This window comes from Symphalangus syndactylus, chromosome 8 (genome assembly GCF_028878055.3).
Source record: "Symphalangus syndactylus isolate Jambi chromosome 8, NHGRI_mSymSyn1-v2.1_pri, whole genome shotgun sequence".
Lineage (NCBI taxonomy): Eukaryota > Metazoa > Chordata > Mammalia > Primates > Hylobatidae > Symphalangus > Symphalangus syndactylus.
In genome coordinates, this window is record NC_072430.2 from 39727712 (window position 1) to 39755403 (window position 27692).

General features: G+C 50.4%; 1 protein-coding gene across 3 annotated transcripts; it reads left to right on the top strand.

Annotated features, from left to right (window-relative positions):
* The first annotated feature begins 5524 nt into the window (after positions 1-5524).
* Positions 5525-22716, top strand: ZDHHC22 (zinc finger DHHC-type palmitoyltransferase 22). 3 transcript variants are annotated; one of them, XM_055288673.2, is made up of 3 exons: positions 5525-12341; positions 14201-14740; positions 20008-22716. In XM_055288673.2, the coding sequence occupies exons 2-3, from the start codon at positions 14215-14217 to the stop codon at positions 20271-20273; spliced, it is 792 nt and encodes a 263-aa protein (XP_055144648.1). In that variant the 5' UTR covers positions 5525-12341; positions 14201-14214; the 3' UTR covers positions 20274-22716. The 3 variants fall into 3 exon arrangements, with proteins under 3 accessions (XP_055144648.1, XP_055144652.1, XP_055144649.1); XM_055288677.2 differs by lacking the exon at positions 5525-12341 and adding an exon at positions 12899-12923; XM_055288674.2 differs by lacking the exon at positions 5525-12341 and adding an exon at positions 13913-13991.
* Positions 22717-27692: the final 4976 nt, after the last annotated feature.

The window sequence follows — 27692 nt, forward strand, 5'->3', positions numbered from 1 at the left end:
AAGATGGCAACTACACTAACTTTATTGCCCCCATGGGACTGTAAGCAACTTGAGGCTAGAGATTAGCATAGACCTCAGCACATGTTAGTAGATGCTCACTAAATAGGTATTGACTGGCTAATGGATGCACTATACTAAGGAGCTTGGATCAGGGGCTGAAGGGGTCAAAGCAACCCCTTGGGATAGAGTAGCAGCGGAGAGCCAGGAGAGAGATCCCTTATGGGAAGGTGATGCTGGGGGGTGTTGGGACAAGGCAGCGCCACGTGGTCTGTGGCACACCCCTCCCACAATAATGCAGCATATCCTCTCTGGGTAAGGAGGACACTCATGGACACAGTGCTTTATAGCTAGCCATGCGTGGTCGTGTTCAGAATAGCATTTGTTCCTTGCAAACCCAAGGGCAGGGATTATTACTGCACTCTTTTCAGAGAGGAAAACTAGAGCCCAGAACTTTGAGGTCATTTGCATAAGACCATTCATAAGAAATGCAGGAGCGGCTGGGCGTGGTGGCTCACACCTGTAATCCCAGCACTTTGGGAGGCTGAGGTGGGCGGATCACCTGAGGTCAGGAGTTCAAGACCAGCCTGGCTAATATGGTGAAACCCCGTTTCTACTAAAAATACAAAAAAATTAGTCAGGCATGGTGGCGCGTGCCTGTAATCCCAGCTACTCGGGAGGCTGAGGCAGGAGAATCACTTGAATTCAGGAGGTGAAGGTTGCAGTGAGCCAAGAACCCACCATTGCACTCCAGCTGGGGCAACAAGGGTGAAACTCTGTCTCAAAAAAAAAAATGCAGGAGCTGAGACTTGAACCCAGGATTTCCCATTACAAACATCACCTTTGTTGGAATAAAGGATGCAGCTGGGGCTTTCTGGTGCTAATGCCACTCTCCTCTGAACTCCCCAGCCCAACTCTGAGACTCTGAGACAATCGATGAAGGGGTGAGACAAGGGAGGGAAGGGGTGTCAGGCAACCTCTCAGCAGTTTGGAGGGCTGGTAGAGAGATGCACCCAGCACTGCAAATAGTCCAAATAGTATATTTGTACAGAAAAGGGGTGTCCTTAACTCAAGATACTTTACTGCCATCTACTGGAAAATTATTATAATAATCATCCAAATATACATGTGTGAAAATGAGGCCCCTGGAATTGTAAAGTGTAGAACCTGAACAAGTGTACAAGGCAGCCCTAGATGCAACTTCTCTTGCCCGAAAGAATGATAAAAGAGAGGACCCTTGCCACCAGGGTGGCTCAAATCCTGCCCTCTTATTTCCTGCCTGGGAGTACCTGGTTTACACAGAGGGTCTGTGGTAGTCTAGCTCCTGTAGTTTCACCATCTAGGGCCCTGTAGAATCTATTCACCCTTCCATCCACTCTATAAACGTGCCCTGAGTGTGTCCTTTGGTCCAGGTCCTTATCAGCATTCTCCGCCATTTCCTAGCTGCGAGCTCTTGGATATTTTCCTGAGTAACTGTCTCCTCTTGTATAAAATAAAGGTATCTCTCCTGGCCATTTGAGACTTACATGAGACAATGTACAGAAAGCCCCTCCTGGCACATGGTCAAAATTTGCCCCTTTACCCCCAAAGCAGTCAACTGTCAACTTACTGTGCTGAGGGACTCCGTGACCAACAATCTTGACCCGCTCCTCGCACTGTTAGATCTGACTTATACACACCAGGAAGTTCACTAAGGGAGGACAGGCTCTGGCATGTTTTCCTTCAGAAACAACCAAGAAGCTATGGATGTGAACACATGAAGATAAAATGCACAGCACAGAGCAGAGCCCACTGGGTGGTCACCTTCTTTTCCGCCTTTAGGCCCTAGCTAGAAACTGTGCTGGCTGGGAGGGCGCAGGGATCCCTGATCCCGAGAGGGGCTGAACAGTTGAGGTTGTGGGGGTTGGACCTTGCAGGTTTCATTTACCTGCAGGAATAGGCTTGCAGACTGTTGCTTGAACAGGCCCCTGGAGATTTCCATTAGGGCTAAAAGCAGGGCCGTCCAACCCTTTGAGTTTCAGTTTCCTTATCTATAAGATGAAGCCAGCCATATTTACTTGGAACTATCATTGAGGGGATTAAAATGCAGGAAGTAAAGGGTCTACCACAATGCCAGAAACGAAGTAAACACAAAATTATAGCTACAATTGCAATCGTGGGCTCCAGGGGGCGTCTGGGGCTAGCTGAAGGATGCCAATCTCTACCATCTAACTCCCAGCCTCTGGGGGGGATTGGAAAAGCAGGTCCCAGAGCTGGTGAAAAGGCAGGTTACAAGCCCCTCCCTCCTTGTGTGGGAAGGAAGCTGGCACAAACTTTCTGGAGGATGGTTTGGCGATAGGGATCCTTTTGACCCAGCCACTCCACTTCTTGGAATTCAGCCAAGGAAATAACCACAGGGTCCCATAGAGTTGTTTGTGTTAGGGCATTTATTGCAATGTTGCTAATAATAGTGAGAAATTGGAAATAATCTAAAGTTAGAGATGCACTCAACACACATTTTGGCTGAACACCAGATGGTCAATTGTTACAATCAGTATTCAGCCGAAGCCCAAGCCAATGCCTTTGATAAAGGAGTACGTCTAAAATTTTATCAGAGATTCTCTGTGATGACAGTTTCCTTATTGGTGCATTTCACTGTCAGTGTTTAACAGTTTAATGTTATAGTGCAAGAACATTTTCTTAGTGCTAGCAGTAGCAAGATTGCTCTGTATTATGTATTCTGTAATGTTTGTGTTAATAAATTGGTGCTTACTTTTGACTGATAATGGCAGAGGAGTGTGATGCCTCACTTGTTCTAATAATTTTTTCTTGGCCAGGCGCAGTGGCTCATGCCTGTAATTCCGGCACTGTGGGAGGCCGAGGCAGGTGGATCACCTGAGGTCAGGAGTTCGAGACCAGCCTGGGCAACATGGCGAAACCCCATCTCTACTAAAAATACAAAAAAATTAGCTGGGCGTGGTGGTGGGCACCTATAGTCCCAGCTACTTGGGAGGCTGAGGCAAGAGAATCACTTGAACCTGGCAGGCAGAGGTTGCAGTGAGCCAAGATCATGCCACTGCCCTCCAGCAGAGAGAGACTCCGTCTCAAATAATAATAACGATAATATTTTTTCTTTTTTCGTATTCTTTATATTCCATACTGAGTTAAATATAATTTACCATAGATATTGTTATTAATATATGTGATTTTAGAGGTTTCCCTCCTTATGAAATTATGAGGTTGGTTAAGCTGAGATTCTGTTTTTATTTTATCTTTACAAGATATAAAGAGTTACAAATAGGGCTTAAAAAAAGATTCATGGCTTACATAGAATAAAGTAACTAAAAATGGAATACAGTTTTAAAAGGTTGTTTTGCTTAGTGCTATGAATATTAGCATCCCAAACAATTCTACAAAGATTAGAACTCTGATATAATCTAATCTCTATTATTCTCCTTCATATTATTATTTTAATTTTTTTTTGTTGTTGCCTCAAAAAGTATCTTTAAGCCAGATGTAGTGACTCAAGACTGTAATCCCAGCTACTTGGGAGGCTGCGGCAGGAGGATTCCTTGAGCCCAGGAGTTCTAGGCTTCAGTGAGCTATGATGGTGCCACTTTAGCCTGAGGGTGACAGAGTGAGACCCTGTCTCTAAAAAAATTTTAAAATGTTTTCAAGTCTTTAAAAAGTATCTTTTAAAAGTATCTAGCTGACATATTTTTCAAAATTTGTATTAGCTATGTGTTTCCTTCTAAATCTGAACACTTAAAAGCTCTCAATAATTCTTTCCATACATAAAAGGGACAATGTTTACAATCATAAATGATTACAGCAATTTACTCTGCAATAATAAATGTACATTTATACATTGATAGAATTTCAACACATAGAGCACAAAAGAAGATATTCATTACAATTTACACATAGAAAGGTCATCCATATTTGAAAGTGTTTATTACAGTACATCCAAATGATATGCCAGTATAACAGGTTGTTACGCTTATTGCATGCGAAGTCCATGTAACACAGCCACGGGATCATGGATCATGCCCCAGTCTAGGAAACCCAGAAATGATGCTCAAGTCTGAACTTGGCAGTTCAGCCAGCCTTTCAGGGGCCAAAGTTGAAGATGAAGCTCTAGAGCAAAATTTCATACTAAGATCAAAGCCAAATTTTGGCGCACCCCTACTAAATTGTGTCACTTCTGTAAGAGGGACATACTTGCTGTCCATTAAAAATTACACTGGGGAGGCTGGGCGCGGTGGCTCACGCTTGTAATCCCAGCACTTTGGGAGGCCGAGGCGGGTGGATCACGAGGTCAGGAGATCGAGACCACGGTGAAACCCTGTCTCTACTAAAAATACAAAAAATTAGCCGGGCGTGGTGGCGGGCGCCTGTAGTCCCAGCTACTTGGAGAGGCTGAGGCAGGAGAATGGTGTGAACCCGGGAGGCGGAGCTTGCAGTGAGCCGAGATTGCGCCACTGCACTCCAGCCTGGGCGACAGAGCGAGACTCCGTCTCAAAAAAAAAAAAAAAAAAAAAAAAAAAAAAAAAAATTACACTGGGGAAATGTATTTATCAACATGGAAGGATTGTCTTATTAATGCTGAATTTTAAAAGCTGGTTATAAACGATAATGAAGATGTGAGTCCAAATTTGTAATTAAGGGGAAACAAATCTGAGTAGATGAAAGATTGTGAGACACATACAAGATGTTCATGATAATTAGCTCAGGACTTAAGATGAAAAGATTTTGTTTTGCTTTTAATTAAAAAAATTTGTATTTTCTTACAAAACATATTACTCATATGGTTTTTAAGAGTAAAAAATATTTAAAGTGCATCTTTTCTGTCTCCCCTTCTCTTTCATCTGGGGCCAGATTTTGAGCTTATTGAAACAGTCAGATGGCCTGGGACACTGATCATAGCCACCTCCAGCCCTCACCATCCATGTTCATCTGAGGGCCAAGGCTTTGGCAGGCTGCAGCTGCCTTTCCTGCACCTGTTCTGTGAGGAGAAGGAAACGTGCCAAGAGGAAGGCAAAGATCAGGTGGAGGGCAGAAAAGGGCAGCGGGCAATAGCCCCGTTTGACCAATGACAAACCGGAATCTCAGAGGCTAGAAGTCCCAGAAAAATCCGTCTTCAGTCTTGAGGCCCAGGGAATGGATAAATTGCATGTCTAAACTTTTTCACAGTAGAAGAAAAAGCTGCAAGTCATCCCCCAAATCCATTTCCCTCCTCTTCTTTCTCAATACAACTCACATATCTTAGCTGGTTACATACTGACCAGTAGCTAGGTGTGCCCATGTGAACAAGTTCTGGCCAGTGAGAGAGGTAAGTGCATGTAATGTGTGCAACTTCCAGGAAATGTCCTTAAAAAGTAGGGTGTGTGTAGGCCAGGTGCAGTGACTCGCGCCTGTAATCCCAGCACTTTGGGAGGCCAAGGCGGGCGGATCACGAGGTCAGGCGTTCAAAACCAGCCTGACCAACGTGGTGAAACGCTGTCTCTACTAAAAATACAAAAATTAGCCAGGCATAGTGGCATGTGCTTGCAATCCCTGCTACTCAGGAGGCTGAGGCAGAAGAATTGCTTGAACCTGGGAAGTGGAGGTTGCAGTGAGCCAAGATCGCACCACTGCACTCCAGCCTGGGTAACAGAGTGAGACTCTGTCTCAAAAAAAAAAAAAAGTGGGGTGTGGTTGGATGCAGTATCTGTAATACAAGCATTTTGGGAGGCTGAGGCAGGAGTATCGCTTGAGGCCAGGAGTTTGAGACCAGCCTGGGAAACATAGTGAGACCCCCCTCCCCCCGCATCTGCCCCCACCCCATCTCTACAAGAAATTGAAAAAAAGATTAGCTGGGTGTGGTAGTGCACATCTATAGTCCAGCTACTCTGGAGGCTGAGGCTGGAGGACTGCTTGAGCCCAGGAGGTTGAGGCTGCAGTGAGCTATGATCATACTGTTGTACTCCAGCCTGGGTGACACAGTGAGATCCTGTCTCAAAAAAAAAAAAAAAAAAAGCCAGGCACAGTGGCTGTAATCCTAGCACTTTGGGAGGCCAAGGCAGGTGGATAACTTGAGGCCAGGACCAGCCTGGCCAACATGGTGAAACCCTGTCTCTACTAAAAATACAAAAATCGGCCAGGTGTGGTGGTGCGTGCCTGTAGTCCCAGCTACTTGGGAGGCCGAGGCAGGAAAATCACTTGAATTCGGGAGGCAGAGATTGCAGTGAGCATTGCAGTGAGCTGAGATCACGCCACTGCACTCCAGCCTGGGTGACACAGCAAGACTCTGTCTCAGGAGAAAAAAAAAGGGGGGTGGGGGCAGTGCCTATTCTTTCTCCTTTTCTCCTTTTTGCTGGCTGGAATATGGGCATGATGGCTGGGATAGAAGCAGCTGTTCTGTACCATGAGGCAGCATGCTCAGGATGACGGAACGATATAGAGTCTAGGTCTCACATAACCTTGGAGCCTCTGCATCAACCCTAGAGGGGCTCACTTCAACTTCGTTTACGTGGCAGTGAATAAACTTTCATCTTAGTTTAAACCAGTTTTGTCTTGGGGCTACTATTACATGCCATGGAACCTAATCCCAGTTCATTACATAACTACTCACTTCTTTAGTGTTTACTATGCCAGCCACTATTCTAAGTGCTCTACAGATAGTTATCTTGTTTAACCTATGTAACAACCCTATCAGGCGAGAGCTGTAATTAACTAACACTCCTTTATAAACAGGAAACTGAGACACAGAGAAGTTAGCTGGCTTGCTCACGGCTGCACCAGTGACTGTTGGAGCTGAAACCTGAACCAGGGTCCTTTGACCCCAGAACCTGTGCCCTGAATGCTCTCTGGACCTTCTTCTTGGAGTCCTTTTTCCTCCTCTGGTCCCATCTGAAACTTCTATCCCATACTGCAGACCTGTTTTTGATGATTCTGCACCTGTAATCCCAGCTACCCGGGAGGCTGAGGCAGGAGAATCGCTTGAACTCGGGAGGCGGAGGTTGCAGTGAGCCAAGACTGCACCATTGCACTCCAGCCTGGGCGACTGAGTGAAACTCCATCTCAGAAGAAAACAAAATGACAAAACCCCCAAAAACAAAAGCTCATGACAAACTGCAAGTTAGCTAAAGTCCTCATTTAAAGGAGAGCAAATCTGAGACTCAGAGAAGCTAAGGAACTTGCTCAAGTTCACATAGCTGGTGAATGGCAAAGCTGGGATACAAGCTCAGGTCAACACACACCAAAAACTTGTGATTTTTTTGGTTGCACCACACTGCCTCTCTCCTGAGGCCTGGGCCATCTCTGCTGGGGTAGGGGGAGGGAGAAAGGGGGGGTCAGGAGTGTGAGGTTTGTGCTGCCTGCTGCTCTGTGATGGTAACAACATATCTAAGAGGCCTCCAAACAGCCAAGGGCACTGCGGGGACCTCACTCCCCTCCTCCTGTAACTGAGATGTCAACCTTCTGCCTCATTCCCTCCCATCCTGGAAACCTGGCATTGCAGGGCTCTCGATGGAGACAGTTGATTTCGCCCTGCTCCTCCTGAGCCTCCTCCATCGTGAAGACATAAACTTGGTGTGTCAGACAGATAAGTGAGCACTCGCTCACTACCTCCCCTTTCTTCTCTTTCCTCTTCCCTTTTCTCTCTTCTCCTCTCTGCCCTCTCCCTCCCTCCTCTTCATCCTCCCTATACCCCCTCTTTCTCCTACCTCTGCCTCCTGTGTGCTCTGAGATGAAAGGGCCAGTTAATCTTGCTGCCACTGCTTCCACGAGGCTGGGTATTCGCTTGTCCACAGGCACAGGCATCCCTACCAGGGGTCCCTGGAAACCATGGCTAATTGGTGAAAGAGCCCATTGGTTCATTCTTCCACAGCCTGGATACTGCAAAAGAGGCTCTCTCAAGCTAAGCCAGGATTTCCACCCTGATACACCAATCACCCGGGAGACCACTGGGTTTACTTGTCACCCAGACCTGTAGTTTCTACCTTAACATGTGAGCTTGGAGGCTGAGCATCCCTGCCCCTAATTACACACACCCCCTCCAGCACAACAAACAGCAGAGTGCCTGAGGGCATTTGATTAATGTGCTGCAGGCTTACAAGTTTATGCATATTATATTTATTCATTCAACCAATGTTTACTGAGCATCTACTACTATGTGCCAGACACTGTTAGAGGCACTGGGGATATAGCAGTGAATAAAGCAGTCGAAATCCTACTCTCATGGAGTTGAGAATTCAGTGGGGAGAGAGAGACAGTAAACAGACAAACATATACCTGTCAAGTGGTGATAAATGTTGTTGAAGACAAACCAGAGTAGATGGGATGCAGATTGCAGAGCACAGCAGTTTTAGGTAAAGGGAGATCCTTCAGGTCTGTTACTCTGGGGGAGTATGTTACATACCTGCTTCCTTTATGCAACTGACATGTTCCAGAAAAGTTAAATGTCGATATGATGCGTTTTGTATATTAAATCATATTTCAAATCAAACATAGTCAAGCCTTGCAAATTAACATGCAGCAAATCTCTGAACCTCAGTTTCCCCATAAGGAAAATGGGTTTGATAATTCTCACCCCAGCTAGTTTGTGCTGTTGAGAGATATTCATGGGATGAAATTTTAATTTTGTGGATGTACTTTGTAGCCTGCAAAGCACTTTATTACATCAAAGTAATGTTATCGTTGTTAAAATGAAGACATAGTTAGCAAAGTAAATTACCACCTCCAAATAGAAACTCTGTGATAATCCAATTTTCATGTATTTAGTTGGCTAAAGTGAAGATTACACTTGCATGTTTTCCAAATCTGGGCAGGCAGGGATGGCATCTTTGTAAGCCTTCCGAGGCTTGGGAAGCACTCTGTGGTTATCCCTGGCTATGATCTGCTGTCAGCACTAAAGAGCATCCTGACCCAAGCCTAGCTTCACCTTGATCTATCTGAAATAAGAGCATGAGAATGAAAGAAAACCGCCACCAGCCTTCTTAGGTGCAGCTTCTTGCATCTTGGAATAGTCTCCATCCAAAACATTTGGGGCATTATAGGCCTGACAGACATGGAGGCGGGGTTACTCACTCAAGGCAGAAGCTGCTAGCTACATGGATTTCTCTCCTTGTAATACAACACTCTGAGGCAAAGTGGAATAATTTCCACTTGAAAGGGAATTCATTTTATTCAAATAACACCACCAAATAGCAAGACTGAGGGCGCATATCTCCAGGAAAGGGCTGGACAGCAATGAGATGCTTAGCTGTGTCCCTGCCCCCATGGGACTGCCTGCAGGTACAGTTATGGCTTAACTATAGGAATCTACAACAAGAACAATGGAGAGTGTGGTTTATAAATTATTTCTGTCACTGTTTATGGAGGACGAGATTAGAGTCAGGGTGGGTGGTGGCAGGTTGCAAGATCAATGGCAAATGTGCCCTCACCAGATATTTCTTTTTGAGACAGAGTCTTGATCTGTCACCCAGGCTGGAGTGCAATGGCATGGTCTTGGCTCACAGCAACCTCTGCCTCCTGGGTTCAAGCGATTCTCCTGTCTCAGCCTCTTGAGTAGCTGAAATTATAGGCACCAGCCACCACGCCTGGCTAATTCTTATATTTTTAGTAGAGATGGGGTTTCCCCATGTTGGCCAGGATGGTCTCGAACTCCTGACCTCAGGTGATCTGCCTGCCTCAGCCTCCCAAAGTGCTGGGATTACAGGTGTGAGCCACTGCGTCTGGCCCTCACCAGACATTTCAAAGACCTCGGAATACAGCTCTTCCTTTCAGAGACAGACCAGTAGCAATTCATCGATCGAGAGACTTTCACTCAGTGTCGACTCTGGGCAAATCATCCTATTAGGAAATATGGAAGAAACCCCAAAACATTTCCAACATAGGCAAGCAGCTCTCGTTTTAGTTGGAAAGAGAAGAGAGTCCTGTGGATGAAAAGAGGAGCCCTAAAGAGGATGTGGGAGATGCTCAGGTACTTAAATAACATGATCCCATTTGATCATCATCACCACAAAGTAACAGCAGCATTCTTATTCCCATTATACGGATGAGAATACTGAGAGCAGAGAGGTTAAATGACTTGCTCATGGTCACACAGCTGGTAAATGGCAATAAAATGCTCATTCTTAGTCTGCTTGACTCTCATAGGGCCAGAATCCAAGTGAAGTTTTCATATTGATTTTGCCTCCCTATTGATTTTGTCAGGGATAAGCATATGTTTTAGAAAAACAAAATGACATTTGCCGTGCTTCCCTTCACTCTATTCCTTAAGGGGAGCTGAGGAACCACTAGCTTTAGATCTGAAGCTTTAATGTCCTCTGTTGATAAACGATATTTCTAAATAAATAATCATCCTTGTCCATTTGTGTTTCCACGACCAGATCTCCTTTTCCTGACTGAATACTCCCTTCCCCCACTAACATCTTCCCACGTTCGCTTAGCTTCTTTCTCTCTTTCCCTTTCCTCATACACACAAATTCAGACACACACCTTCCCACCTCACACCCATATGCAAAATAAAATTAGAAATACCACCCGACTCACAAGGTATTTGGGGAATGGAGATCTTCAGTCAGTATACCCAAACCCAAGCACCCCAGCCAGGCTCCCTCCCTACCAAGCCCATGTGAGAGGCAGACAGAGCTTGTGAAAAGGGGCCCAGACGGCCACGATTATGAGACAAAGCTGCTCTGAAGGGAAAAGGGCCATGTGTGCCTCCCCGTGTCTGCCCTGTGGCCACTGGAACTCACAGGGCTACCAGCTGCTCACGGCCACCATGTGGCATATACTGTTCCTTCACTTACATGTCAGATCCTTTTAGAACGTGAAAAGATTTCCTGGCCTCTTTTTTATTTTGATGTATGCTGATAAATTACAGAGGAAACAGTGTTTGGTTATTCAAGAATACAGGCTGAGCTGATCAGCATATGGCCCTTATTTCAAGGGATTGCTCTTGTTTTAATCAGCCAGTTGAGAAAGCAATAAATAATTATTTATTTATTAAGTATGCCATCACCCAGAGGAGAGGAACAGGGCAGGTAGCTGAGCCCTGACACCCAGGACATTGAGGATGGTGATGGCACCAATATTCCTGCAGTGTTTGATGCTTTTAAGGCTCTGCTCCCCCCACCCCCCACTATTTGATACATACTGGTGTCACTACCCTCTTGGTGCATCACAGTGCCCACCTTAGAATAGCGGAGCCCTGGAAGGGGAAGGAAATAGAAAGAAGAAGATGGGGGTGGGGCTCGAAGAAGAAGCTCCAAGTTCAAGCTCTGTGTCTGGATAAACTCCCATTGTCTTTCCTTCTCCCAAATCAGAGCTGCCCGTGGGTCCCAGGGTGATGCTGGGTTGTGTAGAGGATGAGCGCAGAAGCATTAATGCTAGAACCAGGTTCAAGTCCAGGCTCTGTCACTTAGTGGCTGTGTGACCTTAGACATGCGACTTAGCTTCTCTGAGCTTCAACCTCCTCATCCCCAGAATGGGGCTCAGCCAGCTTCACAGATCAGGCTGAGAGGATTAAGGGAGCGTCTTATGCTAAAGGCTTAGCACAGTGCCTGCTACCTAGTAGGGGCCCGATAAGTAGTGTCTCTAATTATGATCTAATCAAGCAATGCTTGCCCTGGGCAGGCCCTGTTTAAGGGTTTTACATAGATTGTCACTTAACCCTCACATTTCTATTTTACAGATGAGGAAACTGGAATCTAAGATCACACTGGAATTTACAGACGAAGAAACTGGAATCTGAGATCTCACAGTAGTGAATGGTGAATATTCAAACCCAGGTAGACAGGCTCCAGAGTCCCAACTCCCAACCCTCTGTACATAGCCCTTCCGAGGAGATGATGCTGATCTTCATGGGTGTTGCCCTGGCAAGCTGACCTCTCAAACCCCCAGGGTTCCTTCAGTCCGAGTGGAGAGCAGGGAAGGTCGTGGGACATAGCCCAGAGGGAAGGGCAGGATGATGGCTGGAGAATCCACATCAGGGCTGAATCCCAATCTCCCAGCTGGAACGGGCAGCTGAAACCAGGCAGGGCGCCCCAGCCCGCTCAAGGGGAATCGAGAGGGGAGGAGGGGGCAAGTCCACGATGCTGAGACTGGCGGCCAGAGCACCGCCCCCAGGAGCGGAGGGAGGGGTGGCGGGGCTGGGGGGTGCCCAGCTGCCATCCCCGCCGCTTCCTGGCCCCTACTCGCTGGCGCCCAAGTGGGAAGCCAGCAGCTGCCCGCTCCCTCCTCCCCACATCCCCGCTACCTGCCCAGTTCCCGAAGCGAAGCGCAGGCTGCGAGCCAGCCGGGCCGAGCCCACAACTTTGCAGCCTCGGGCAGGGCGAGAGCCGGCGTCCGGGGCTCCTCTTGTCGGCGACCAGAGCTCGGTGAGTTGATTTCCTCACCCCTCTGCAGCGGCGGCAGTGCGGCGGCGGCGGCGGCGCGGGGGGCGGCTTCCCGTGCGTCCGGGAGGCAGTGGCCGAGAAGCTAGCGGCCGCCGGCGCTGCCGGTCTTTCCAAGGCTCCGGCTGTGCCGCCCTCTGCCGCGGGCGAGGCGGGCGCCAGGGCTGAACGGACGGCTCCCTACGCCCCGGGGCCCCATGGGCGGTCTCTGCTGTCCCTTCTCCCGCGCAGGGCCAGGGCTGAGGCTGCCTGTCGAGCGCCCCTCACTCCCCTAGCCCCTGTCCTTCGCCGCCTTCCCAGCGCTGCGGCGCATCTGGCTGCTCCCGCGCCCCCCTGGCGACCGGCGCGGGGAAGGCAGTTGCTTCGCCGGAGCCCCAGGCCGAGGGCTCTCTGGGGTGGGCACCGCCGCAGAACCCCGGCGGCGCAGGACTGGGGGCGGTGCCCAGCCCCCGGCGACCACCCTCAGGCGTGCACTGCGCTGCGCCCCAGCGGCAGGGAGAGGCCCACGCTCTCCGCGGAGGCTGCAGGTTCCCGGGGGGCGCTGGGACCTGCAAAGGGGATTCCAAGGTGACCAGTCGACCCGTGCTGACGGCACAACCTTGACAGAGGCCCCGTGGCATCCACCCATCCTAGGTGCAACCGCCTTCCCAGAACTTTTCTCGCGCCTCCAGCTGGCCGATTCCTTAGCCCCTGGAAAAGTTCTCTCGGGCGCACGGAATCCTATTTCTCGGTGGCTTCCGAGCTGGCCAGGAACCCCGGCTGTGAGGCGTGGGGTGGGATGGGGACGCGGTGAGGGCTGAGCACGGCGGCGGGGTCGATCCCAGGAAAGGCTGGCCAAGCATCCACTCGTGCGCCCAGGGCGGGCTTGTCGGCATGGAAAGGATTTCGGCGCCATGAGGGTTGTTTGGGTTTCTCTCAGCAGGAGGGCGGGAGGCGGGCGCGAAGGGGGGATTTTAATTTCGCCTCAAATGAAAACGCTCTTTGCAAAGAAATAGCCTGGGCAGCCAGCGTTGGAGAGATGTGCTGGCCAGGACCCGCTGACACAGGTATTCTGGCTGCGCCCCCACCTCACACGGTGCCCGAGAGCGAGTGTGAGTGTATCGATTGTTTTAATTGATTTTTTTAAGCTAGGTAGCAGAGGCTGCGTGTCTGTACACGCAGATATATACATACACAAATACAGATACTCAAGCGCACACAGATTACACGTACAGAGTCACAGACAAGGACACACACACACATCGTGGTCCCGCACGCACACATACCTCCAAAGAGCCTTGGGTAACCGGTGAGGTCCCTGAGTGCTGCCCAAGATGTGTGTGGGTGGAGGCGCAGGGACCGAGAAAAGGGAGTGTGAAGCAGGATTTCCAGCAGGTCAAATGCCGCTGATTCCAAATCCTTCCCTTTCTCCTCCCCAACCCCAAATCCTTCCCTTTCTCCTCCTAGGGAGGTCTGAACCAGAAATCCCAAACCTGGGCTTGTTTCCACAGCCACAGAGGGGAGGAGTCCTATCCCCCGGCGCCCCCCACCCTCACAACTCCTATAGACTGCAAACGACTCCCTCCCTCCTGTGCCAGACTCTGCCGCGCCAAGGCACCGAGCTCGCTCAAAACCCCAGGCAACACTCACCCCCAGGTAGGGCCTAGACCCGAGGCCGCTGCGGGCTCGGGTCCCTGGCCTGCCTGATTCGGGGTTAGGGAACTGGGAAGGGGAAATCCGCGGGACAGGCGGTTGGGGGCGTGGAGTCGCGTGCAGTGCCCCAGACGCGCGGCACGGAGGAGCTCGCGAGGGCGCCCCCTGGACGCCTCAGTCAGTCAGTTCTCCTCTCACCCTGGGCCCCGCAGGAATGTAATCGAGGATGCTGGCCCTGCGGCTGCTCAACGTGGTGGCCCCCGCCTACTTCTTGTGCATCTCCCTGGTGACCTTCGTGCTGCAGCTCTTCCTCTTCCTGCCCAGCATGCGCGAGGACCCCGCGGCCGCCCGGCTTTTCTCGCCCGCCTTGCTCCACGGGGCGCTCTTCCTATTCCTCTCGGCCAACGCCCTGGGCAATTACGTCCTTGTCATCCAGAACTCCCCAGACGACCTGGGGGCCTGCCAGGGGGCCTCGGCCAGGAAGACTCCATGCCTCTCACCTAGCACCCACTTCTGCCGAGTGTGCGCCAGAGTCACCCTGAGGCACGACCATCACTGTTTCTTCACCGGCAACTGCATCGGCAGCAGGAACATGCGCAACTTCGTCCTGTTCTGCCTCTACACCTCCCTGGCCTGCCTCTACTCCATGGTGGCCGGCGTGGCCTACATCTCCGCTGTCCTTTCCATCTCCTTCGCCCACCCCTTGGCCTTCCTCACGCTCCTGCCCACCTCCATCAGCCAGTTCTTCTCCGGTGAGTGGGCCTTGGCGGGCAGGTTGGGCTCTACACAAAGACCTCACACACCAAAGGTTGCTGGGCCCCAAACCCTAACCCCAAAAGTTGCCAAATTTAGCAAATAAAAATACAGACCGTCCCGCTAAATTAAAATTTCAGATAAACAACTCATAATTTTTTAGTATAATTATGTCCCAGATATTGTACGAGATGCACTGAGAAAATTTGCTATTGGCTATCTGAAATACAAATTAAGCGGACATGCTGTATTTTATTGGCAACATCCCTCCTTACCCCCATCATCCTCATCCATCATGCTGTCCATATGCTCACAGAGTTGTGGCATCCGGGTAATACACCTGCTGTGTGCCAGGCAGGGCTAGGTGCTGGCCATTCCTCCATGTAGCCCCATGAGGTACAACCGTGCTATGACATTCCTCTGCCTGGACCCCAGTCCTGCTTACATGTCACCCAAGGACTCTGCTCTCCAGAGGTCTCACCAGCCAACTGAGGTAATATTGAACCTGTTGCCAGCTCAACCCAGCAGGAGGCTAAGCCCTGTCCTCCTGCCTATTATGTTTGACCTCACCAGCCTGTTCTCCAGCCTGCTGATGGCTCAGAGCAGAGGGAACTTGGGTGGGTGAGGCAGGCATTTTTTTTTTTTTTTTTTTTTTTTAGACAGAGTCTCACTCCACGACCAGGCTGGAGTGCAGTGGTGAAAGCAATCTCTGCTTACTGCAACCTCTACCTCCCAGGTTCAAGTGATTCTCTTGCCTCAACCTCCTGAGTAGCTGGGATTACAGGTGCGTGCCACCACGCCATGCTAATTTTTGTATTTTTAGTAAAGATGGTGTTTTACCATGTTGGCCAGGCAGGTCTTGAACTCTTGACCTCAAGTGATCCGCACACCTCAGCCTCCCAAAGTGCTGGGATTACAGGTGTGAACCACTGCGCCTGGCTGAGGACTGCACTTTAGTATGCACCAAGGACCACTACCTGATACCTGGCCCTAGAAGGACTCAGCTCCTGGTGGCAGTTCTTACCACTTTATTCGGCCTTGAGACTGGCTCCTACTGCGTTTCCTTCCACTTCCTCCTTATCCTGGCCTTTGACTCTGAATGGCTTAGCTTCCACAATTGGTAGTGTCTACGTGCTTGAGCGTGCATGTATAGCATTGTTATCTCCATTTCTCAGATGATGAAACCGAGACTCAGATGGGATTAAGTGGCTTGCCCAGTATCTTTCTACTACTGAGTGGCAGTCTCTGGTCTGCCTCTCAGGTCCTTAATCCACAGCTCTTCTGCAGTGGCTCAGGGAGTAGAGCGTGCTTCCTCACCTGTTGGCCTTCTGGGAGCAAAGAAAGACAGGGGGCAGCTACTTCCTCTGAAAGCGCAAGATTGTTTTGAGGTGCCTGGGCTGAACATTCATAAAAATTCTGCTCTACTCTGGGGGAAGCCATCATTTCAGTCTTTGTGGTGGCTACAGCCCAGCTCTTCCCAGGCATAGAACTATCATGCCATTTGGCAGTGGGAACACAGAGATACAGGGGGGACCCAGCTACGGGGGCTGCCTTCAGGGCTGGTGGCTGAGCTGGGTCCAGAACTCACAGCTTTCAGGCCTTCTGGATCCCAGCACTGGCACAGGAGGCTGCTGGGACCAAAATAACCAGGACGGGGGAGGGCGGGTGGGTGGGCTAGTGGGTGGAGTGTGAGCACAGGCAGGTGGAGGGATGAGGAGAGCCAACAAGCCTGGTTATACTTTCTTTTCCAAGTAGTTTCGCCAACCGTAAAAATGGATGGTTCCAGAAGGAAGACCTTGAAATGGTTTGATTTGAGATAAATCTGGGCTTGAGGCCTGTCCATATGTGCTAGGTTTGATCTGATGGGAGAACAGAGCCAGTGAGTGCCCACCTTGGGGCCCAGACTCCTGTGCTAGCATAAGGATGAGTTCCAGTGACTTTCACTTCCTCACCATATCCACTGGAAATAGGTGACCAAGACTTCTTATCTCTAACTCTCCTATCTCATCCTTTGTGACCTTTCATCTTTCCTCTTGACAACCTTCCTTCTTTCCCTCCCATGACATACACCCCACCTGTTCGGCTTTCCCTTTCCATTCCTCTTGTTCCCCAACCCTCAATCCGAACAGTTGGTAGCACCCTCTCTCATCTGCTCAGGAGGACAGGTGGACAGGAAAGAGTAAGAAGCATGGGTTGTTTAATAGAAATTGAGTTCGAGATCAGCCTGGGCAAGACGGTGAGACTCTGTTGCTACAAAAATAAAAAATAAATAAATATACTAGCCAGGCATAGTGGCGTGTGCCTGCTGTCCCAGCTACTCAGGAGGCTGAGGTGAGAGAACTGCTCAAGCCCAAGAGTTTGAGGCTGCAGTGAGCTATGATCATGCCACTGCACTCTATCCAGCCTGGGCTACAGAGCAAGACCCTGTCTCAGAAAAAAAAAGAAAGAAAGAAATTGAGCTGTCTCCAACTCTGGTACAGATCTGAGTCAGATCTGTCACCACAGCATGGATAGCTGTGAGTTTGGGCCTTGAGAGCTAAAAGTGGGAGGGGTCTTCTAGTGTGAAGGTGGCGGCCAACCACAGGCCCTCAGCTGATCCAGAGAGTGAGGCGGCTAGCTAGTTAGGTTTCAGAAGTTGCCCTTTCTTTTGGCTTTATGGGACCAGTACAGGTTGCTGTGTCACCTCTCTGAACCTTATGCTTATCTGGGAAATGGAGATGCCACCATCTGACCTGTATCTTGGCATTTGGGTAAGTACACCAGCATGATGGGTGCTACTAGAAAGTCCAGTAAGAGGGAAAGGGGACTAATGTTTATTGAGCACCTATTATGTACCACCCACTATGCATGTCACATTTCACCCATTCCTCATGACTAGTCCATATTATCATATCCATTTTTAAGGCTCAGAAACCAAAGACTCAGCAGGGTTAAGCTGCACCAACACCACACAGCTGGTATGATTCCAAACCAAGATTTGGAGTTGGGGCTTCTAGCCTCCAAAGCTCATACTCTTTCCACCACACTATACTGCCTCTTGGGGGCTGCCTCTCTGAAGCTGCTTCTCGAATGAGCCACTTTGGGAGGGAGGATGTACTTGTCCTTGGATGTATTAAAAAGTATGCTGGGTGATTATTTGTCAAAGGTGTTATAGATGCTTGTTGGGAGGAAGGGGCAGCGGAGATTGATTGATGTGTCCTTTTAGGCCCATTAGGAAAATTCTGTGATTTTTAAAAAGAAGCAGAACTATTATTAAATAGTTAAGAGGAGCTGAAGCAGGTAACTTCAAACACTTTTAGAGAAAGCAGGTCCCCAGAATAGCCTTTTGTAGCTGCTGCATGGGGCCAAGAAAAGGCTGCAAGGTCTTTTTCTCATGCCTTAATTTAGTGCCAGGAAAAAGCCCTGTGGGAAATGGCTTCCATCCACCCAGGCTTGTTCCTAGGGCAGTGTTGCAAGGCAGGCCCAAGCTTGACAGCTCTGATGTTCTCACATCCCAGCTTGAGGCCATCTTTGCCTGTCAGCACTCCTCACGCCAAAGGGCACCATGGACCTGGGATCCTCCATCCTGCACATGGTTACCCAAGCTAATCTGTGCCGATGTGGAAGAAGTGGGTCAGGGAATGGCACAGCCCAATGTAAGCCCTGTCCCACTGCTGCCTCTGTGCCAGTGAAGGGGCTGCTCTAAATGGCAGCTGGGCCTATCTGTCCCCAGCTTTGTAAGAAAACAAAACGAAACAAAAACAAACAAACAAACAAACAAACAAAAAACAGCTATCCAAGCTCCTAGGGATGAGGACAAGAGGAGGCTGCTAATGAGAGAATCTGAATCAGATCCACATCCTCCCTGGCTGCTGAGTCCACCATTGCTCATACTGGACAAGTGTTGAAAGCCCAGTTGACAGGGCTTTGGAAATTGGAGGCTGGAGAGACTTGTGAAGAGGTGAGCTGGGGCAAGAGAAGGCTAGGGAAAGGGCGAAATATGGTTGAGATTTTCAGGGGCAGAATAGGTTGTAAGGTGGAGTCCTTAGAGGAGGTGCCCCTACCCCATCAGAGGAGGTGATAGGGTTGCCCTACAGGGAGCCAAAGGCTAAGGAATACTTTTGAATTAACTCCGGGGCCCTGGCTGCTGGGTAGGTCAAGGTAAGTGTCTTTTCCACAGCTGCCAAAGTTGCAGCCCAGCCAGGACTCTAAGCCCTGAAAAGGAGAAGGAGAAAGCTTGATAGTTTCAGGAGTTGAACTCATTTTGGATGTAGTCTCCTGCTCTGTAAAATGACCCTCTGCTGGGAGCGCTGCTGAGTGTGAACCGGGATGCTGACCACTCTGTACCTCATTTTCTTGAATCATGCAGCTGTATGAAATCGTTAGTATTATTATACCCATTGTACAGATGAATGAGCTGCAACTGAGAGATTGGGACACTTGTGCCAGTCCACACAGCTGGGAGATTCAAACCTAGCATGGACAAGCCACCCAAACTCTGAGGAAGAGTGTGGGAGCTCTTACTCAGTGGTTATTTCAAACCAGTAATAGGACGTGCTTGGTTTAGAGGGATTCTGGAGAGATCCTGCCCCACGACACAGAGCTGATGACCTTGGGGGCCTCTTCTAGCAAGCTTTGATTGACAGAACCAGCTCTGGTGGAATGCTGTGCTGGCCACACTGTCCTCTTGTTAACATTAATGACTGAATTATTCTCTACGTTGGTGCTCTGGGCTGCTCTTGAGACTAAGCTCGTTACTTATTCTTCCCGGCTCTCCATCATGCTGTCATTTTCCTGAGTCCTCTCAACCAGCGTTCCCAGAACAGTAGGGAGAAGGTGCTGTGGTCTAGACAGCTGCCCAGGCACCTGCTCCCTCTTTAGGGTCCCCAGCTCACCCCTCTCTCCTCCTTCACCCTGCTTCCAGCCCAAAAGGAGAAAGCAGAGAGAGACAGGCATCTCCTACTCCACATAAATGTTATCAGCGGCCAGGTGCTGCCCCAGGAGCTGAGGGTTCTCCTTGCTAAGCTCATCAAACTTAGCTCTCTTCTTCTCCAGGTCTCCAGTCTTCCCCTCTTGCCTCAGGTGCCATCCACACCAAGAAAAAGTTGGGGCAGCTGGTTCTTCCCTCCTCTCCCTCACTGCAGCTGCAGCGCTGAGGTTGCTACAAAATGTAGCGTCAATCTCATTAATCTCCCTCCCTCCCGGTGGAAAGCCTGCCTAGATCGCAGTTCTGCAGGTGGCCTGGGTGTAAAGCGGCTCTGGTGTTTCCCCTCCCCTTGCTCTGCAGGAGCTGTCCTGGGTTCTGAAATGTTCGTCATCCTCATGCTCTACCTCTGGTTCGCCATTGGCCTGGCCTGCGCCGGCTTCTGCTGCCACCAGCTGCTGTTGATCCTCCGTGGGCAGACCCGCCACCAGGTGCGGAAGGGGGTGGCAGTGAGGGCCCGGCCCTGGCGCAAGAACTTACAAGAGGTCTTCGGAAAGAGGTGGCTGCTGGGCCTGCTGGTCCCCATGTTCAATGTCGGAAGTGAGAGCTCCAAGCAGCAGGATAAGTAGTAGACACTCCCGTCATTTATCTCTCTGTCTCTGTCTTGACTCCTCATGAGCATAAAACCATGGCAGCCTTGTCTCCACCCATGACTCACTACAACCTTGTGCTAGTAAGGTCCTAGCATCTTCCCCTCGCCTTCCACCCATGAGAACAGCATGGGCTGGTGGATCATGACAAGGAGGAAAAATGTCCCCCCAGGCATTTCTAGGCTCCTCACGAGCCAGCCAGGTGGCTGCTAGCCGTTAGGCTGCCTCTGCTTTCCTTCCGTCCCCTTGGGATCCCTCCTTTCCCCCTCTTCCTGGTTCATCCATTCTCCACTATGTCTCATTCATCACTGCTGTCTGCTAGAGCCCTTCCTCTCAGCCTCCACGTTGAGAGAGGGGAGTGGATTCTTGCTGCTGGTATGAGACTCCCTGGGACCTAGAGGCTGGCAAATGTTTAAAATCACCATGTGTAAGAGCCAGCCAAGTCAGCTCTGCCAACTGCTAGGGGAGTTGGGAAAGAATGGGCGTGTGTCGGCATCCCCTCTGTAGGAAAAAGAACTCAGTAGCTTGCTGCTCCCTCAGCCCCCCACCTGTTTCAAGACCCTTTCTCTGGGAGACAGCAATCAATGGCCTGCTTTTTCCAAATGTTATTCCCTGTCCACCCTGCCCCAACTGGCCGGCCAAGCCCAGTCCAGGACGTGGCTGGATGCTTCCTCTCCCTGGAACTCTTCCAGCCTTTCTACTTGATCTCCAGCCCCCAGGTCTTTGCCAGATGATGGGAAGGCAAGGAAGAAGGGACAGGGAAAGATGATTACTGATAAATGAAGGGGGTATTCAACTGTGTAACCATATGGAAGTGTGTGTGTGTGTGTGTGTGTGTGAGAGAGAGAGACAGAGAGAGAGAGAGAGACAGAGAGAGAGAGACAGAGAGACAGAGAGAGAGAGAGAGAGAGATGGGTGGTGGTGAGAAGTGTTGTTAGAAACATACAGGAATAATGCCTAGGGGGAAGGGAGAAGTGAGAGGGACAATTGGGTTCATTTATGCCCTATACAAAGGGCATTCCAACAGCTGAAACTGTTCAATGTTTGAATGGCTGCCTGTGAAGGTAGTGAGTGCCCCATCACTGGAGGTATTCCAGCAGAGTCTAGGCAGTCGTCTGCCAGGCATACTGTGGAAGGGATTTCTGTACAGGGTCATTCTAGGTGAGCTTACACATTCCTTCCAACCCCAAGGTCTGGTGACCTGATTGTGATTGCTGGACCCAGAGGCAAGATCCACGGAGATTCCTGTGAGATATTTGCTTTCCTAGATGGGTGTGTGGGCAGGGGAGGGGTCTGAAAATCAGGACCCAACCCTGCCACTGAAGAGAGAGTCTCTGCAGAGACAGGGCTACCTGGGTGGTTGAGGGGACTGGCATTTGAGGACAGGGAGATGGAACAGTGTCATTGTTGGTGGCAGGGTGTGGGGGGCAGAGGTGAGTTAAGGCTGAGGAGTGGAGATGACCAGAATATAAGGGTGCAATTCCCAGACCATCCCTGTGCATCTGACTGACTCTGGTGGAGGCACTGCTGTGTGTTTTCTGAAACCCAGAGGACCAGACCCCAGGGGCATATAAGGGAGTAGGGACAACACAAGTGCCCCCTCCTGACTGGGTCCCAAAGCCAATATGACATCCATGCAGGCAGCAGTGCTGAATCCATGCCCTGCAATGTCCAACCGCCGACCACAGCGACCTGCTGATAGCTGCACAACAGCCTGGGTTCTTGAGCAGAGATTGGGAGGACTTTACCGTGGTTCTGCCTTCATGCCCCCTAGAGAGCTAATGTAGTATTGGCTCCACCTGCTCATATTTCTCCCTCCCATACTCATTCGTTCATTCATCCATCCTACGTATATTTACTGAGTGCCAACTACGTTCCCAGCCTCTTCCAGGCACTGGCAATGCAGTGGTGAACAGGATGACAAGATTCACTCCATCAGGGGCACCTCGTCACTGCCATCTGCACTGATTCACACCCCCTGAAAAATGGTCACTCCACCATCTTGGTGGTTGGTGGGGCAGGTCATTTGGAAATAAAGAATGTGATAGAGATGGCTGAAGGGGGGAAGCCTAGGCTGCCTCAATGGAGGAGTAACCGGGGGCATCTTCATCCCCCAATTCTGGCCATACTTAAGCAATGGGAGGGAGAGGGAGGAGGGGAAGGTCTGGGCAATTTTGGCCTTGACTCTTTCCTGACCCCAGAGCTCAAGCTTAGAAGCCAGCCCTGCCATTTCCAGCCTCCTGAAGGCTCAGCACGGTGAGGCCTGACATCCTGGGGAAGGGCAACAGGGATGTTGGCTGCTTGCAGACTGGTCAATGGGGGATGACGGTGGGGAGGTTGCCAGACGTGAGACTTGAGTAGCATTTGTACACATGGCCCTGTATTGTCCTTGAAGAACATCAATAAAATATATGGTTTTAAATTGGACTTGATATGATTGTATGGGCACTGTGGGTAGCAGGGCTGGACTGTACTGATGCAGCCATACTAGCTATTCAAATATTTAAAATAAGTATTGAAAACAGTAAGAAATTCTTACAACTAAGAAAGTTAGTAAACAACCATGGCTCAGATTCTCTGAGTATCCTACCCCTTCTGCCCCTGCGTCTCCCTGGAGACCCTTGATTCACTCCACAATCCAGCAACTAAAGTGATAATGCCTGGCACATGCATGGGGCCCCCCAGCCCTGCTGCAGCCTTCAGTCACAGTCCATTGTGATTTGTCAGGGCTGGGCTGTGTGGTGCTAAATATGTATCACCTCTGGTTGGTAACCAGAGGTTTCAGTGCTGGGGTCCATGGACCCACAGGCACCAGGGATGGAATATCTTACCTAGGAACTTTCCTTTTCCTCCTTCTCCTCCCACTCTTTCTCCTCCTCTCCCTCCCCTCCCCATATCAGAAGACAGGTGAGGAAAAGAGTGAAGAGAGTCCCTCTGCTGCTCCTCCACAGACAGAGCCAACTGCTCCTAGGGATCAGTCAGGCCTCCTGCCCTCTCAGGCCCTGCAACATCTGGAGGTCTCAGGCTTCCCAGCCCTGGGGACAGTTGGGAGGGTGTTGAGCCCTTCAGGGAGTGGGCCCTGCGCAGATGAATGAGCAAGGCCTCTGATTCATCCTAAAGACACAAGGCCTAGGCCGGGCGCGGTGGCTCACGCTTGTAATCCCAGCACTTTGGGAGGCCGAGGCGGGTGGATCACGAGGTCAGGAGATCGAGACCACGGTGAAACCCCGTCTCTACTAAAAATACAAAAAAAAATTAGCCGGGCGTGGTGGCGGGCGCCTGTAGTCCCAGCTACTCGGAGAGGCTGAGGCAGGAGAATGGCGTGAACCCGGGAGGCGGAGCTTGCAGTGAGCGGAGATCGCGCCACTGCACTCCAGCCTGGGCCAGAGAGCGAGACTCCGTCTCAAAAAAAAAAAAAAAAAAAAGACACAAGGCCTGGACTGAGGAAGGATACAACTGCAAAGAGCTGTTGCAGAACCCTCAGCCTAGCCCAGTGTCATGATGGTGTACGTTCCCTGAAAACACACCAACAGGCGACCAGCTTTGCTGCAGGAGCTGGGTGAATGCAGCTGTGGCGAATCCTCAGCACATTCTAGAGCATGGGCTGCCTACACTCCACAGGGCAGGCACCACACTTGCCTTGGTCACTGTCACATCCTTGATGCGTAGCAGGGGTAGGCACACAGTAGGTGCTCAATGAATATTGCCTGAATGATGCAGATTTAGCGCTCACATGCTTACTCCACATCTCTTATTCCCGTGCTGGACCCAGGACTGCACTTTGCACATTGTGGGGCTAGAAAACAGATGAGACCACTCTCTCTTTGAGGAGTTCCCATTCTGGCAGAGGTTTCTGGGAGTGCTCAGAGGAGGGAGAGAGCACATTCTGCTGCTAGGTCTGGGGCCTTTCCATGATACGGGGCCTGCAAGGATGGATGAGATTTCAGCAGGCAAAGAGGGACAGGGAGGGCTTTCCAGGGACAGAGAACAGGCCTGGGCCTTGGGGTATAAGGGATATCACGAAGAGGCAGAGGAGGTTAAGGCTGAGAGTAGGGACCCAAGCAGAGAGGGCTCTGAATGCCAAGCTAAGGGACTTGGAGGGCATTTGACAGGCAATAGGGAACCACTGAAGGTTCTGAGCAAGTGAGCAGCATGATCAGAGGTAGATTTCAGAAAGCACAGCCTTGGAGGATAGACTGGAAGTGGGAGAAACTGGAGGTTGAGGGACCTCGTAAGAGGCATGTGCTATATCTCAGTGAGATGTAACCAGGGTCCGGGTCGGGATAGTGGTTGTGGGATGGTAAAGAGGGGAAAGATATCAGAGGCACTTCACAGACATGGAGCATGAGTAGAGGGATGCTAGGGAGGGGGCCCAAGATGGCCCTGAAGGTGAAAATGGGGTGATTGTTAGAAGGATTGGGGTGGAAAAGATTGTGACACTAGGGTTCAGGGCCATCTCATGCACTAGCCTCTGTCATTGGCCCATCAGATGGCAGCTGACAGTGTCATTCTTAACTAACCACTCTGCGTCCATGGAGGAAGGGGTTCAGGGACATCTGCCAGTCATTCTTTACAGCACAGCTCTCTGACTGCCACAGCAGGGGTACAATCATCTGTCAGTGCCAATAGAGATCATGGGTCCTCAGGCCCATGTGCTAGAGTGAGATGCTTGGCTCCCCAGTGCCTCAACCTTTCCATCCAGAAAGTGGGTACACTCTGCTTTGACCCATGCCCTAGTGTCAGATTAGGCAAGGCAGGAACTGCCTCACTCTAAGCTCCAGGAACCCAAGGAGTTTTGGAAAGATGACAAACTTGAGGAGACTTCAACCCAGGTCCCCCTCCACTGTAACAAGTCAGTCCTTAGGTCCCAGGGACCATCTGTTAGCCAGTCTTTCTCCTTAGGAAGATGACTGTCCTTGTTACTGTCCATGCATTTGGTCCTCCAAATACTGTGGCTCCTGTCTGTACCCAGTGTCCTCCAACTGGCCTCATTGCTCATGAGATTCCCCCTCATCTCCCTCCTGCCCTGCCTCTCAGCATGCCCTCGGGGATGCTTGGGAAGCAGCCCCTCCTGCCAGGAAGAAAAAGAAGGATGGGCAGGGAGAGAGAAGGCATTTCTCCTAACTTATCTGAGACACGTTAAAGATGAGGCAGAACCTTGGGCCTGCTCAGCAGCCACAGTGAGCCTGCTGGTGGGGGCGGGAGTATCTCGGTTGCTCCTGGTGTTGGCCTCTGCTTCTGCTCTCATTCCCCTCTCTATTCACGGTACTGGCCCAGCTCCTCCATTCATTCTTCAAAAACATTCATCGATGCTGACTCTATGCCAGGCATGATGCCAAGAACCAGGAATGCAAAGATGAAAGAGACCCAGTACCTGATCTCAGGGAGCTCGCTAGGAAGAGAACAAATTGCAGACGGTTGTGATTCAGTGGCATGAAAGTGCTGATGGGAGGACAGGGTGCTACAGAAGCCTGGAGGAGAGCACTTACTTGACCAGGGAGGACCTGAAGGCTTCCTAGAAGAGGCAACATCTGGTTCATGCAGGATGAATAGGAGGGGGCCAGGCAGAATAGCAGGGCTGTGGGTGGGAGTGGAGGTAGGAGGGACTGTGCAGAGGCAGAGATACCAGGTGATTTCTGGGAATTGCAAGTCCGCATTTAGGAATGGTGGGATGTGAGCACACACCTGCAGCCACAACTGCAGGTTTGTCCTCAGGCCACGCTCCCCACGGACCCTGCCTCCTTCCTCTGATCACTTCTTAGAAAACCCTAACTCACACCAGCTCATGGTGTCCCGTTTGGATGAGTCAAGCATGAACTGATGTCTAGTTTTTCTAAAGGATCCACAAGTCTCCAGGTTGGCGATCAAAGGTAGAGGGTTAAGTTCATTTTCCAGAGAATCATCCCAAAGATGCTAGAGCTCACCTGGGAACATCAGAGATTCCTAGTCTTCTCTGGGCCCAAAGAGGGGTCTCTGGGAGTTCCCCAACACTCTTGCCTTCCTGTACAGCCTCAGCAAATGGCATTGGAAGGACACCATTCCTAGCAAGATGGCTTCCAGGAGCTACAATAGAACTGGAAAGGCTGGAACCCTGAGATGTAAGCAGTGACCTTTTGTTATGTACAGTGCCCCATCTGGACTGGCAAGGCAGCTCCCTGCATGGACCTCTGCACCCTGGTGGGCATCTCCCCACACCCTGTAACCTGGTGGCCCCAGCATGCCTCCTCCTTTAGCCTAGGCCCCTCTAGCCTAGGCCCCTCCCAGCCCCTCCCCCACATCACACTTCTCCATAGGACCTTTCTTCAACTGGTCCAGCCCCCTAGAAACCTATCCCAAACTCCCACTACTGTTGGCAGCTCTCTGTCACTCTTATTCACTCTCTCCTATAGGTTTTTTCTTCTAACTACTGCATGCCCTTGGAAAGCAGAAATGGAGATGGTGGAATCCTTTAGTTTCCCCCTGTCCCTAGCATGGTGTAGGACACTAACATTGTTGATACAGTCATTCTACTACTGGTGACAATGACCAAGATTTGCTGAGCCTTCCCTACATGCCAGGTGCTTGTCCTATACACACTTTATCTGTATTAACTCACGTATTCCTCAAAGCAATCCTACAAGGTATGTTTTGTTATAACCCTGACGTTCCAGGTAAAATAAATAAAGGTACAGAGAAGTTGTGTAATTTGCCCAAAGCCTGAAGCTAGTAAGTGGCAGAGCCAGGATTCAAACCCAGGCTGCCTGCCCCAAGGTCTATTTAACCCAGCACTAGACTGCCTTTCCATTGTGGAATATTATAGGCACACAATACATTCCCTGCTGAAAATTAACAAGGAGCCAAGTTTCTACTCATTCATTCATTGATCTGTTCATTCAACATGTTTACTGAGCATCTACTATGTAATAGGCATGGGTGGATACAGAGAAAGGAAGTAGGCTCAGCTTGTGCCTTGCAGAGCTAACAGTCAACTGCTTGTGATGACTTTGCCGGGGAAATGGGGGTCCCTAGGTCTTTCCCAGCTAAGGATTATGGGCAGATTGCCCTGGATGAAACTACTTCTTCCAGGGCAGAGCATCGGTGGAGGTCTGAGGACAGTCGGGGCTGAGGCTCGAGGATGATACCTAGTCAGGGAAAAAGCCCAAGCTTTTTCTAGATGGCGGTCCTCCCAGGTGGTGTTGGGGTACCTGCAGGACAGAACCAGACTCTGGCAGAGGGCCAAGCACAGCCCAGCACACTTCTACCCTCATCCTTGCAGACCAAGACACGGAGCCACCAAAGACTCTAAAATGAAAGTAGGGTCTGAGGAGAAAAACACCTGCAAAGCCTGTCTGTGACAGAGGAAAAAGATAAGCCTCCAGAGGGGGCAACAGACAGCTACTGAAGTGGGGTTGCATGTGA